Below are 14,948 nucleotides of genomic sequence, written 5' to 3'. Positions count from 1 at the left end.
TCTACGTTTATTGACAGGCATTCTATGAAGTAAAACTCAGTAGTGTTAACCATTTGGTTAACTTGAAATGCAGTTTTTATAAAAGGATAAATACTTGTTTCCTTTCATTTGTTAGTTTTCAGAATAATGAATTACTGCTTTCCTTGTATCTTCCAAAGGGGATCATTATGAACTCATGGATTTTTAACATGTTTGTTATGTTTCACCCCATTACATCCTTTTTGGTGTTCACATTGTTTCATCTTTGACCATGGGAGCCTCTTCATGTTGGCTCCTGCAGATTGTTTTGTTTTTGACACACCTAATTTTTTTTTTTTTTAAAGATTTTTTATTTATTTATTTGACAGAGACACAGCGAGAGAGGGAACACAAGCAGGGGGAGTGGGAGAGGGAGAAGCAGGCTTCCCGTGGAGCAGGGAGCCCGATGCGGGGCTCCATCCCAGGACCGAGGGATCGTGACCTGAGCCGAAGGCAGACACTTAACAACTGAGCCACCCAGGCGCCCCCACACCTAATGTTTGATAGTTGTCTTGCTTCTGGAAACACAAGTTGTATATAAATATGACGGTATACCAGGTTTATCTTAATTTTCTGCCCAGACCTAGAATCAGCCTTTTGTCTAAGGAAGCTTTTTGTTTTTAAATAGTATTTAGAGATTGCAGTAGGTGTTGTTGAAGAACATCAGGCTTCATTTGAATAAATTAAATGCATGTTCTTTGTCACTCATGTTGAAGGGACATTGCGCAAATTAGCCTTTAACTTTTCAATTCAGTTTGAGACAGTTATTAGTTAAATATACTGGGTACATTGAATGCTGTGTCAAAAACTTAAACCAGTCATATGGACTGAGAATGCACTTCCCCATTTTTCTCTTTAGTACACTCCTTCATTCTGCAGGAAATTCTGCACAGTAGGTCATTCTTACAACTATTTTTAGATTGTTGATATGTTAGATTGTTTTTGTAACGTAATGATTGAAAGAGACTTTTTAAATGTAAATATTGAAAGAACTGGCGCTAAGCGCAGAGTTTTGTGGTCTGTTGTACAGTATGATTTGTCACTTGCCTCTTTGTTTCATATATAGGAAGAGAAGGATAGTAAAATTTAGTACATCTGTTTCCCTTCTATATTTCCTATGAAATCAGGTGGTTGCTTTATGGCTTGTTCTGTTAAAGTGTATTAAAAATCTTTTGGAAATTTATAACTTTTAAGGACATTCATTGGGTGTAAAAAAAATTCTAAATTCACTTTATTTTATATCTTGAGCCACATAGTGAATGTCTGACTTTAGATATAAAGTATTGAGTAAATATTATAATAGGTCTCATGGGGGTAGTCAGTAAAACAGATACTAGTAAGTGACCAGTGAAAGAAAAAAACTGCTCCTTGGTACTTCTTTTTAAATCCTGTTCTACCAAATTTGACTTCATTGTGTCAGACATTCTTCCATTAGTAAATGTGAGCACTAAATTTCCTTTCTTTCAAAAAGTGGTTCCTCATGTCTGAGGTAATTTCATATGTACAGTGTTTGGTCTGTGTATCTGAGGTTTTGTCCTTTTTTTCTTTGTCTGTACTTGTTATCCACCTGCTAAGGGGTAACAAGTTTTCACTATCTTGTTTAGTTTTTTTCTTTTGAACGTTTCTTACTCTCTATGAGGGTATCCTTGTGGGGGGTGTGTGTGTATGTGTGTGTGTGTTTTTTAATTTTATTCTTTTTTCTGCCCTCAGATATGGGAGTATGTTTTATGTGAACCTGAAATTATGTGAGTTTTAGGAGAAGAATTGTTTTTAATGGGTATGACAGTCTTCAAAACTGCATGTTTTATTGGATACAAGTTTCTACACGAATAATAGCTTAGGGCACCTTTGTCTGATAGTGTGATATGGTTGACTGTTCAGTTTTGTGTACAGTTAGCACACAGTTATTCACTTCAGATTATGAAAGATGGAGATTATACAGTCATACTACCTAATTCTTACTCTTTCTTTATACCTCAGTGCATCCTAACCAGTTGTATGTCCGTTTCTGGAGTTAGGAAGAATCTCAGTAATACCTTTCTCGACTACCATTCACATTGGTGTACTTTTCTCTGTTCTTGGCTGAAGTCTCAGGAAGTAAGTCATTACCTGAGAAGCTTGTGACTCTCATTCCCAGCTGCCCTCCTGTTCTTTCCTCTGTAGGACAGCCCATGTACTCTCGTGAACATGGTGCTGCTGCATCTGAGCGACTTCAGTTGGGGACACCGCCTCCTCTGTTGGCAGCTCGTTTGGTGCCACCTCGAAACCTCATGGGATCCTCCATTGGGTACCATACCTCAGTCTCCAGCCCCACCCCTCTGGTCCCAGGTAAGCTTTGCTACAAATGGCCATCCACCTCTCTGATCTTTTGTACCACAGCTTGCCAGCCTAAGTGGTGACTGGCATCCTGATCTGCTGTCACAAATTCCCATTAAACCTCTTAGGTAGTTTTCTACCCTGTTTCTCTGCTTCTTTGATTTGTCCCTACTGGTTGATAGATGATGAGGCCTCCTGTGTGTCTGTTATCTCTGGTGTCCTCTATTTTGAGTTTTAATGCCTCAGAAACAAAAGTCATGCTAGTTCTTTGATTTCTAATCCAATAAATAGGAAGAGGATATCTACTTGAATGTTTTCTAATCAGTTATACATTTCAATAAAAACTAGGTTAATTTTTTTAAAAACAAAACAAAACCATTTTGATTTCTTGCTGATCAAGGATGAACATGTCTTTTTTTTCCCCCCTCTGCCTTATGTGTGGACTGGCTGTGTATAATGTAGTGATTTCCTGAAAATTCTTCCCTTCTGCCTATGTGTACATGTTGAAGACCTGTGTGGAGTGCTTCGTGGGTGTCTCATGAGGTTTTTAACATTTCTCACTTTGCCTTTGGATCTCAGTTCATCATAATTGACTTAAGGACTTTTAAGTTTCTAGGGGTTCTGTGTATTCTCAGGAATTAGAGAATAAGGTCATTTGATTATATAACTTCTTTAAAACTTTCTACAGCTATAGGAGATTTAACTATAGGAGATCTTCTGTCAAGACTACCAAGTAGTAACTGGAAACTTTTTTTTATAATTAATTTGCTGATCTTCTACTTAGAATCATAGAACTGATTGGCCATTATTAAGGATCTGAATGTCTCTTACCTTGTAGCTGAAACTTCCTATGAACGCCATAGAGATTTTTCCACTAAGAAAATAAAAAAGAGATACAAGGACTTCTAAAGCGCAGTGGGGAAAACCAGTGTCTTCACTTAATCTTTACTGTTCTTTGATCTTATGTAGGATGAAGAGGATATATACTATTTAGAGATGAACACTCTATTTCTTTAACACTAACAAAATAGTTATTTAGCAATAGAATTTTAAAAATTAAGTATTTTTAGAGAAAACAAAGGGAACGTGATAAAAGTGACATTGATGAGGTTGTTGGTAGTAAGATCATGATTATGTTTAGACATATAAAATTTATCTTATTTAGCTGTTTGAAAGAAAGCATTTGAAATGTTTTATGTATGAAACCAGCTATTATATCTCCCTTTTAAAGTGTAGATAACCAAATTAGTAGATTGATTTTCCCCCTAATTAAAAGAGTACCTGGAAATTGGTGAGACATGATAACTGAGGAAACTCAACCAATCCTTTATATATTGTATTCATGTATGTGCATGTTTCTCTTAAAATGTTCATTGATGTTAGGATTAGGTGATTAATATAGAGGATAAAAATGGCTAGGTACATAAATCTGGAAATACCTCTGTAATCAAGAATGGATCTGTGTATCTGTGTTTTGGGACAGGAGCATTTTCATTTCTTTCACTTCTAACAGGTATGTCTATATACTGTAATTCAGATATATATGTATAGGTTGATATATTTGTTGAAGAAAAAATTCATTTTTTGCAGTTGTTTATTAATGAGAAATTAACTTCTCTGATTTGTTACGTGTTTTGTTGTTTTGTTTTCCCCCAGATACATATGAACCAGATGGTTATAATCCAGAAGCTCCTAGTATTACCAGTTCTGGTAGATCTCAGTACAGACAGTTCTTTTCAAGAACACAGACACAGCGCCCAAACTTGATTGGCCTAACATCTGGAGATATGGATGCAAATCCAAGAGGTGAGACTGCCTCATACTTTCTTTGATGCTCTTGTTATACAGGAGTTCAGTATAGCATTTCAGACCTCACCAAAGTCCAGAATTACTTATACTTTGTCTTTTTGAAGAGTGCTATGTAATCATATCAAGTAAATTTGTTTGAATAACTGTATCTCCAAATTTTATTTTAAAGCTATAATTAGAATATATTTATTTTAAAATAAAAATAATGCTTATATATATATATATATTTTAAAAGATTTTATTTACTTGACAGAGAGAGACACAGTGAGAGAGGGAACACAAGCAAGGGGGAGTGGGAGAGGGAGAAGCAGACTCCCCACTGAGCAGGGAGCCCGATGCGGGGCTCGATCCCAGGATCCTGGGATCATGACCTGAGCCGAAGACAGACGCTTAATGACTGAGCCACCCAGGGGCCCCAGTACTTATATTTTTTAATTGCTATTTTTGTAGACCTTTAGGCTGTTTTAGCTGTTTACTGGGCACAGTGTTAGATATTAGGTGTAAAGAAAGATGAAATGACATGCCTTTTGCCCTCAGACACATTTATCACTTAAGGGCCTACTTTTATCATAAGAGCTGTGCTTCATACTAATAACTGAGAATCTGAAACACTGTAATAAAATCATTTGATCTTTTTTAGTATTTATGATTACAACCGTATGTTAGGACCTTTGCGAAGCATAGTCACAAACCTTTAAAGACTAAATGTAAAAAAATAAAGACTAAATGCAAGCATTTACCTTTAATTATGGGTTGATGTCCTTCTTTTTACTCCCCTCTAAAAGATTGGGCTAGAAAGTTTGATGACATTCCAATTCTTCTTACTTATGTAGTTTGATCTGTAATATTTAATTTGAATTTGAATGACTGGCCATGGGCCATCCTGATTTAATTATATAGTGTCCATTTTCCTGTTCTTACCTTCTTTCCTAGCTTGCTTTTACTAACTTTTCTTTAATGCCATTAATATCAGTGTTACCACTACAGACTAACAGTTTTGTGTCAAGATGAAACCAAATGCTTTTATATGTATTATTATCTCTTGTATTCCTTTTCTACAACTCCTTGAAAGTGGTACTATATTTATTCTCTTTTTACAGATAAAGACAGTGAGGGTTAGAGAGGTTAAAGATCTTGCCCAAGGTCACACAGCTATTAATAACAGAAGTGGAACTTGAACCCAGGTGTATCTAATTCTGAAGAATATGCTTTTACCTTCTGTGCTATAATGCATAAATTATTACCAGATTACTTGAAATTAGTGGGAAGATCATATTCTCAGAAATTCATGTTTTCCCTTTGCCACTAGTCTGGTCTTTGTATGCATTCATGTATAGTAATTCATGGCTAATCTCACTGAGGTAGAAGTCATGTGGTTTTTGTATAGCAGGCTTGGTTTGTCATGTTGGCAAGTCATCGAAGTTCTAGCTATACTTCCTTTTATTATAAAACACTTCAGTAAAGAGAAGCACGACGCAATGTTAAGAGGTAATCATAACTGTTCTAGGGAAGATATAATGGCATCTCAAATTCTAGAATGCTTTATGCCATCACAATTGCTATCTCCTTCATTAGTCTTCTGAAAAGAAAGGCCATAACAAGGCAGAGATCATAGTTACTTTATTCACTAATTCAAGCATAAGGTCTAATAAAATTGTTGGAGCTATAGCAGCTGCTGAAGAAATGTATGTTAAATGAGTGAACTTGCCTCACAATTTCCCTGACTGTCACACAGTGAAATGGTATATACTTCCTCCACCCCTCATCCCTGCCCTAACAACTATCCCTACATGTTATTCTTTGCTGCTAGTTTTACTTTTGGTGGAGTTACTAAAGTTGAGAATATTCAGAGTATATCAGGCACAGATTTGTGTTACTTACTTTTTTATTCAACACACCTCTTCCCACCCACAGATAAGCCATTGTAAGGTCAGTTTCTTTTAGTCTTAAATATTGTGTATGAAATATACCACTTTATAGTATTGGCTTTGGATTTTCCTCCCAACTTTTGAGTTTGAAAAATTTTAAACCTACAAAAAATTAAAAGAAGTACGATGAACATCTGAATACCTTCACTTAGGTTTACCATCTGTTACCGTTTTATCACCTTCGGGTGTGAGTACTTGCTGGTATACATGTACATTCTTCTCTTTCTCCTTTCTTCCCTTCTCCCTTCAAATTTTTTTTTTCTTGAACTACTTGAAAGTGTATTGTAGAGATTGTGCACTTTAGATCCTTTATTTTACATCCAAGAATAAGATGTAGTCCTATATAAGCACAGTATCTTTGCTACACATAGGAAAATCATAATTTCATAATAATATCCTGTTTGGGTGAACTTTTTGTTGAATCACATCAGAATACAAATAATTTCACTGTATTTATGGTGCTAAGTTTGCTTGCCTGAGATGATAATTGTTAGATCTCTCCTTTGTAGTGTAATCATTTGTGGAGTGGTACTTTGGCACCACAAATATCTTGTTCTCAGGGCACCTGGGTGGTTCAGTCGGTTAAGCATCTGCCTTCGGCTCAGGTCATGATCCCAGAGTCCTGGGATTTAGCCCCCCATTGGGCTCCCTGCTCACCCAGGCAGCTGGGAGCCTGCTTCTCCCTCTCTTCTATCCCTCCCCCATTCTTGTGCACCCCCCCTCTCGTGCACACTCTCTTTCTCTCAAATAAATAAAATCTTAAAAAAAAAAAAATTTTCTAAAAAAAAAAAATCTTGGTTCTCTAACAGTCTTCCACTGATTTTTTTTTTTCTTTTGTTGCATCCATTGAGGATCCTTGCCTGAATCAGTTATTACATTGGAGTTGCCTATGACTTTTTAAACTTGGATATTGTATTTTGGATATTGTATTTTTAACAAAGGAGAAAAAGGAGGCAGTTGATAATTTTTTCTTGCTGTTAAGCATTTCTGAAAAGGAAATGGTAGTTGGGTGCTGTTCACTGTGCTTTTTTAGCTTTTAGGCTAAATATTTTAATCATTTGAAATTCCCCAAACACCATGCATTGTTAGTAATGTTAATTTTTGTTTCCAACAGCTGCTAATATTGTCATCCAGACTGAACCACCAGTTCCTGTTTCAATTAATAGCAACATAACCAGAGTAGTTCTTGAACCAGATAGCCGAAAAAGAGCTATAAGTGGTTTGGAAGGGCCGCTCACAAAGAAACCTTGGCTGGGAAAGTAAGATAATTTGCTACTTAGTAACATCTAATTGGTGTTTTTGTTATTTTTGTGTGCATTAGTAAATTTGAAAAATTAAGAGTTGTCATTAACCAATGATTTTCAAACTATGTGTCTCAAAGTTAGGGTTCCCAGAGGCATCATTGGAACATCTTAAAAATGGAAGAGCTAACAATATTAATAATAGATATTAGTAATTTGTATTTATTATATATAGACCTAGCTCAGTATTAAGAATTATTGAGACACTGGAAATGAAGAGAAAAGAAGAAAAACTTACATACTTTTGCAGAAGTTGAAAAACACTCCGTAAAAAAAATGATGTTCTTTCCTTGCTTTAAAGTTAGACTCCTTGGTAATTGTGGTGGATCTCTTTAGGATATGATTTTTATTCTTATTTGGGCCTCTTTCATTTTGTGATCTTTTGCTATTTAATCTTTTTTCTTTCTCTCCACCTGTTCTGTTCCCATGTAAAAGGAAGATGTGAAAATTATTTAGTAATTTCTGAAGAATGTTAAGTAATTTCTCAAGAATGTAAGAATGTCTTACAGATGACACTTCAATACATAAAAGCATAAATTATTTGTTGGCCTTTCTCGTGGCTAGGCATAAGGTGGGGGAATTAATCAAGATCTATTAATATTCTTTTCAGGCAAGGGAATAACAGTCAGAGTAAACCAGGATTCTTGAGAAAGAATCAGTATACAAACACCAAATTAGAAGTTAAGAAAATCCCTCAGGAATTGAACAACATTACCAAGCTCAACGAACACTTCAGCAAATTTGGAACTATTGTAAACATCCAGGTAAATGTGGCTAGGTTGGTGACAGAATTAATGTGGTTTTACGCATCTTTGAAATTACTCTTATAAGTTCACTTTGCTTAAATGAGCCAGTAATTAGTCTGATTGTCTCTGCTAAGTGTTTTAAGCTCCACTGTATAGCTCTATGCCCAACTTTATGATGAAATTGTTAAGTTGAATTTGTTTTTTTATGCATTTGTTTCTTATCCACAACTGCTTCCTGAAAGACACAGAGTTAGCGTATTTTTGTTCATAGTGCTATCTCTGGACAAATGACTTTTTAATCTGCTTTAGTATTCTCACTAGGTAGGTGAGATTTTTGGTGATTTCTAAGATAGCAATTTTGTCTACTGAATGACTCATATTGTAGTGAAATAGTAATTCGTTAAGGATGGTTCTAATCTTGAGAATTTTAGTCAGTGTAACATGTTATCTAATATCTCATAAATTGTAGCTTTTGTATTCTGTCTCCAATTTATGAATTTGTGGTTAAGTGTTATGCTGTGATTGAGAGTACTTGAAGGTCTCATTAATTTGCAGTTTCAGTTAGTCACCCCTGATGGTTAGTGTTGTCATCAAACCAAAATGTGATTTATATAACTGAGTTTAAGAAAGTAGTATTAGGAAATTTGATATTTCAAAGAACTCAAATCTTTTTGAAAGATTTTTTTTGAGAGATTTTTAAGCAGGTTTTGTCCTTGAATGTAGTACATGTTTAATTTTATAGATGATTGGAAATACATTAAACAAAAGTGAAAAAACAAATCACCTAAATAGCACTACTTTGCAATAACAATTATTAATATTTTAATGAAAAGACATACTATATTTGTTTATATGGGAGAACACACATATGCACATTTACACATGTTCTCTTTTTATTTTTTTATTTACTTATTTATTTTTAAAGATTTTATGTATTTAACAGAGAAAGCGCAAGCAAGGGGAGTGGCAGGCATAGGGAGAGGGAGAAGCAGGCTCCCCACTGAGCAGGGAGCCCGACGTGGGGCTCGATCCCAGGACCCTGAGATCTTGACCTGAGCCGAAGGCAGACGCTTAACCAGCTGAGCCACCCAGGCGCCCCACATGTTCTCTTTTTAAAAATACTTTACACGCTTCAAGAATACAAAGTCATACCAAATGTCTCTGATTACTTTTTTTCTCTTACATGTTTCCTGGGTCATTATTATTTATGGCATTTAGAAAAATAAGATGGCTTAATGTTGTTTGGTAGATGAGTCTCGTCTGGTTTCCATAAAACATTCCATAGACTGGGTGGGTTAAACAACAAAAACTTATTTGGGGGGAAGTCCAAAGTTAAGGTGCTGGCCAATTTGGTTCCTGACAAGGGTTCTCTTTCTGCTTTGCAGATGGCCACTTTCTTGCTGTGTCCTTGAATTGTGGAAGGGGAGAGAGAGCTCTTCCTCTTTCTATAAGGCTTCCAGTACCATCTGATTAGGGCCCCACTGTTATGACCTCATTTAACTTTAATTATTTCCTAAAAGCCCTGTCTCCAAATGTAATCACGGTGGGGGGTTAAGATTTCAACATAAGAATTTGGGAGGGGGGTTATAAATCAGTCCCTAGCTATAGGCCATCATTTATTTACTGTTCTTTGTTTTTGGGAATTTCTTTTGTTTCTATTGCTTTATATAAAAACAATGCTGTGGTGAGCCACCTTGTCGCTGCACCTTCATTATTTTTTTATGATGCATTGCTGAATTAAAGGGAATTTTAAGACTTTTTATTTGAGCTGCCAAATTGTTCTCCAAAAGGGTTGTGCCAATGGGTACTCCTAAATGCACTGTATGAAGCCTCATCAACACTGTCATATGGATCCATTAAAATTTTTTTAGCCCAGTTTCGTAAGTGAAAGATTATACTTGTTTTAATTTGCTTTTTTTAAATAGGTTTCTAATTTATATAGATCTTTTGTAGGGTTTTTTTTGGATATGCCTATTGTCTTTGCCCATTCTTTATGAAAGTATTTACAGTAGTACTTTTCTAAGCCACTGCTTGTCATATATATTAAAAATACTTTTTCCATTCATCATTCAGTTTAGGGCATATGTGGACTGACAGATTTTAAAATTTTATGTGGTAGAATCTACTGTTCTTTGTCTTTATGGATCCAACTTTTATATGTATGCATAAAAAGGTTTTCCAGACACTCAGATTATACAGATATCCACCCTTTTTTCCTTTGTGTTTTTATCAGGTTTTTTGTTTATTGTAAAATAGTTTCTTTTTCTGGAGTTTATTTGAATGTAAGATATCTGGGAGGGATCTAACAACTTTTCCCCAAGTGGTTAGGTAACGTTACTAGGATTATTTGTTGAATAATATTATATTCTTTTATGTATAATTTTGGAAAATATGCGTATTATCTCTTAGAGGATGGAGAACTTTATTTACAAAGTATTCAGAATGGATTTCAGCAGGCTGTTCTCTGCTTTTGAATTCTTTATCAATAATTTACTTGAATTTAACTATTCGTTAATTTCTGTGGGGTTTTTTTGTTGATGCTTTTGTTTTTTCTTACAGGTTGCTTTTAAGGGAGATCCAGAAGCAGCCCTCATCCAGTATCTTACTAATGAGGAGGCCAGGAAGGCCATTTCCAGTACTGAAGCAGTTCTAAACAACCGATTCATTCGAGTTCTGTGGCATAGAGAAAATAACGAGCAGCCAGCACTACAGTCTCCAACACAGCTACTCCTGCAGCAACAGCAAACACTTAGTCACCTGTCACAGCAGCACCATCATCTGCCACAGCACCTTCATCAGCAGCAGGTGCTGGTGGCCCAGTCTCCTCCCTCAACGGTACATGGGGGTATCCAGAAGGTAATCCACTGGTTCACAGAGAATGAGAGGTCCTCTGGTCCCACCCTCTATCTAGATCGTTGTTTCTCAGTTTGGGTCCTTAGGTCTTCTACATTAAAGCCACTCAGTTTTATCTACAGACAGCAGCATCTCACTCCTGAGAACTTATTAGACATGTAGTTTCTTGGACCTCACCTCAACTTACTCAGTTGGAATCACTATGGTTGGGGCCTAAGCAAGCTCTCCAGATGATTCTTAGGAACCGTAAAGTTTGACAAGTGCTGTTCTTCTACTGGAATTGATTACCTGGGTACAAATTCCTGGGCCTTATCTCCCCAAACTTATAGTCAGTCTCTAGATATGAGGTCCATAAATCTACATGTTAAAGAAGTACCCTTAGTGATTCTTCTCAGCAGTAAAATATAGTAACTGTCCACTACCAAACAACTCTGAATCTAGAACTTTTGCTTTGTTTTGTGTTAGAGTCAGTCATCCTTGTACCCACTCTTCTGTCTTAATTTTTCCATGTAGAAAACTCTTTTAAAAAGCTCTTAAAACTTTGAACTGAAATGTAACCTCCAAGAAAATGGGGATTCTGTCTATTCATTCTGTCTTCCGTGCCTAAAACAAGGCCTGGCTCACAATACACTTGAGTGAATAGACGAAGGAAAGAACAAACTACTATGCACTAGAGCCATTCCAATATTGATGATAATGATAACCTTTTCCTAGTGTTCTCTTGTTTCAGTTAAATGCATTCAGATTTTTAAAAAGGATTTCTTACCGTACATAGTCTTCTTTTTTTTTTTAAAGATTTTATTTTTATTTATTTGACAGACAGTGTGAGAGGGAACACAAGCAGGGGGAGTGGGAGAGGGAGAAGCAGGCTTCCTGCAGAGCAGGGAGCCCGATGCGGGGCTCGATTCCAGGACCCTGGGATCATGACCTAAGCCGAAGGCAGACGCTTAATGATACAGACGCGCCCGCCCCCCCTTTTTTTAAAAAGATTTTTACCGTACATAGTCTTAACTCCAGTCATCATCCTTTTTATTTGCACCTAAGCCTGGATTTCTTTTGTCTGTTACACTTCATGTTAGAGCCCAAAGGCAAATGCTTCCCCTAGATGTTGGCCAAATGGTGTATAAAAGTGATACTGTCAGCTTTATGATCTATTAGACCCTGTTCTGTTATTGTTATAAGCTACCATCAGTTAAAACCCCCAAATCCCTTAAAGGGAACATTTAAAAAATTATTAGAGATTTTTATCTGTACGAGCATATATACGTATATGCATGCGTTTTTATCCAGATGAGCATATATGCATGCACCGAACTACTGTTACTGGTATAAACTACCATCAGTTAAAACCCCCAAATTCCTTAAAGGGAACATTTAAAAAATTATTAGAACTGTTTATCTGTACGAGCATATATACATATATGCATGCGTTTTTATCCAAATGAGCACATATGCATATATGCATGCATTTTGTTATGACATTTTTCAGACATCCATAGAAGTATGGATAATAGCAATCGTTTGTATATGTACCACTTAAAAAATAAAACCTTACAGATAATTGAAGCACCCTCCCTTCTCATTTCTTTATTTTCTTCCCCATTGTAATCACCACCCTGAATTTGTATCATTCCTGGGCACTTTAAAAACTTATACCACATATGTGTTTATTTTGTGTGTGCAGATAATGAGTAAACCACAGACGTCGGGGGCCTATGTTCTTAACAAAGTTCCTGTTAAACATCGTCTTGGACATGCAAGTGGTAACCAGAGTGATGCATCACACTTATTGAATCAGTCAGGTGGTGCTGGAGAGGATTGCCAGGTATGTATTTCTGCGATCCTCAGATATATTTAAAGCTGTTCAGCGACACAGAGAAATTAAGAAATTGACTTTCATCCAGATTTGTAGTGTCTTGTTTCTTCAGTCAAGGTAAATGTGAGAGCTAACCTAAGTGTGGCAGGTATACTTCTCTAATTTCCATGATTCTGCCAAAAATTGGCTAAATTTTTTTTTCCTATTCAAAGCAAAGTAGGAATTTGAGAATTTTAGCCATTTACTAATAGATGTCTTTCTTAGTCCATTTCTTTTCCTCTTTAAGTAAGAACTTAATGAAGAAGATTCTGTCGTAATCCGAAGTCAAACTTTGGAATGTATTTTAAGTAGTTTCTTTGCTTTTAGGAATATATCTGTACAGTGACTTTCCACAATGGTGATTATTTCAAAGAGGGTCTGAAAAATTCTGAAAAAGAACAAGGGAGGACTAGCCCTACTAGACATTAAAAAATATTATGAAGTCTGTATAACCAAGTCAGTTGGCACATGGGTAGACCAACGGAACAGAATAAAAGATGAGAAATAGACTTACTGGCAAATAGGAATTTTTAGATGTCAAAACAGTATCTTAGGTCAGTGGGGAAAATACAGAGGTTTTGATAAATGGTGTTTGGATAACTGGCTAGCCATATAGAAAAGATAAAATTAGATCCATTTTTAAAATTCCATAATAAACTAGGATAATTTCTAAAAAGATCTTGAGATTTAGATGCCGATGGAAATGCTAAGTGGTACAACCCCCATGAAAGCAAATTTGGCAGTGTCTGGCAAAATTATGTATGCATTTATTCTAAACCAGTAATCCTCCTCAAAATGTATGCCAAAAGTACATTTGTCAAACTGTGAAAATATATGTGTACAAGGCTAGTAATTGTAGACTCTTTGTGATAGCAAAGGACTGCAAACAACCCAGATGCCCATCAATAGGGGACTAGTTACTTAAAATGTAGTAGTACATCCATAGAACAGCGTATATGCAACTTTACAATGGAATGAGGAGTATCTTCATATGAACCATGAGGTGATCATCAGGCTATATTAGGTAAAAAAAAAAGTTAAATGGAACAAAACATACATAGTCAGCCCTGTTAGTATAAACAAGTAGGTCCCATGAACACATAAAAATATTTGCTTATTAACAGAAACAAAAATTCCTAAAATTAAAAGAATTTTTTTTAATTCCTAAAATTTAAATCTTGGTGGTTACAGCAAGAATAGAAGAAACTAGACAACTTTGACTATGTCTTGTTTTAGAGATTTGTCTTGGAACCATGTAAATGGTGAATGCAGTTATAAAATAAAATGAAAAAAGTCATCTCAAAATTAAAAAGAAAAATGAAACAAATTAACAATGTTTGCATAAAAGGTACTTTAAAACACAGTTATTTGACTATAGATCGTAGTGAGATAAGCCCTGAGGACAAAAAGCAATTTTTAAAAAATATTTATTTGAGAGAGAAAGAGAGAGTGCGTGTGCATGAGCTTGAGCACGTGGTGGGGGGAGGGGCAGAAAAAGGGAGAGAGAAACCCAAGCAGACTGCACTGAGCTTGGAGCCTGACTTGGGGCTCAATCCCACAACCCTAAGATCCCGACCTGATCTGAAACCAAGAGTTGGACACTTAACCAGCTCTACCACCCAGGCGCCCCACAAAAAGCAATTTTAAAAAGTATTTTTCAGCAGTCATGTTGTTGGCAGCATTGTTATTCTGAAACTGGTTTGTGAGCATTGCAGGATAAATCAAATGAAGAATTACATTGTTGTCACTGACAATTGAGATAAATTAGTGTGGTTGAAAAGAAGTGTACGGTAGATGAGATTAAGTAAAAACACTGTAGTCCTGCTTTGAATTGAAAGTATGGTTGATCCTTGAGCAACATGGATTTGAATTGTGCCAGGTCCACCTGAACATGGATCTTTATTATTTATTTATCTATTTATTTATTTATGGTTTTATTTAAATTCAAGTTAACATATAGTATATTATTAATTTTGGGGTAGAATTTAGTGATTCATCAGTTGCATATAACCCCCAGTGCTCATTACATCAAGTGCCCTCCTTAATGCCCATCACCTAGTTATCCCACCACCAACCCACCTCCCCTCCAGCCACCCTCTGTTTGTTTTCTATAGTTAAGGGT

General features: G+C 35.9%; 1 protein-coding gene across 4 annotated transcripts in view; it reads left to right on the top strand.

Annotated features, from left to right (window-relative positions):
* RBM27 (RNA binding motif protein 27) overlaps positions 1-14,948 on the top strand; it is a 73,806-nt gene that overhangs the window by 32,974 nt on the left and 25,884 nt on the right. For 2 of the 4 annotated variants that reach the window (XM_006733184.3, XM_006733183.3), the window contains exons 9-14: positions 2,182-2,346; positions 3,991-4,140; positions 7,186-7,330; positions 7,983-8,136; positions 10,678-10,974; positions 12,656-12,796. In XM_006733184.3, coding sequence (XP_006733247.1) covers positions 2,182-2,346; positions 3,991-4,140; positions 7,186-7,330; positions 7,983-8,136; positions 10,678-10,974; positions 12,656-12,796 — 1,052 coding nt within the window. The remainder of the gene's footprint in view (positions 1-2,181; positions 2,347-3,990; positions 4,141-7,185; positions 7,331-7,982; positions 8,137-10,677; positions 10,975-12,655; positions 12,797-14,948) is intronic. The other 2 variants (XM_031027995.2, XM_031027994.2) reach the window with 1 other exon arrangement.

This window comes from Leptonychotes weddellii, chromosome 7 (assembly GCF_054177405.1).
Source record: "Leptonychotes weddellii isolate Sample4059 chromosome 7, ASM5417740v2, whole genome shotgun sequence".
In the NCBI taxonomy this organism is placed as follows: Eukaryota; Metazoa; Chordata; class Mammalia; order Carnivora; family Phocidae; genus Leptonychotes; species Leptonychotes weddellii.
This window is presented reverse-complemented; position numbering and strand designations above follow the sequence as displayed.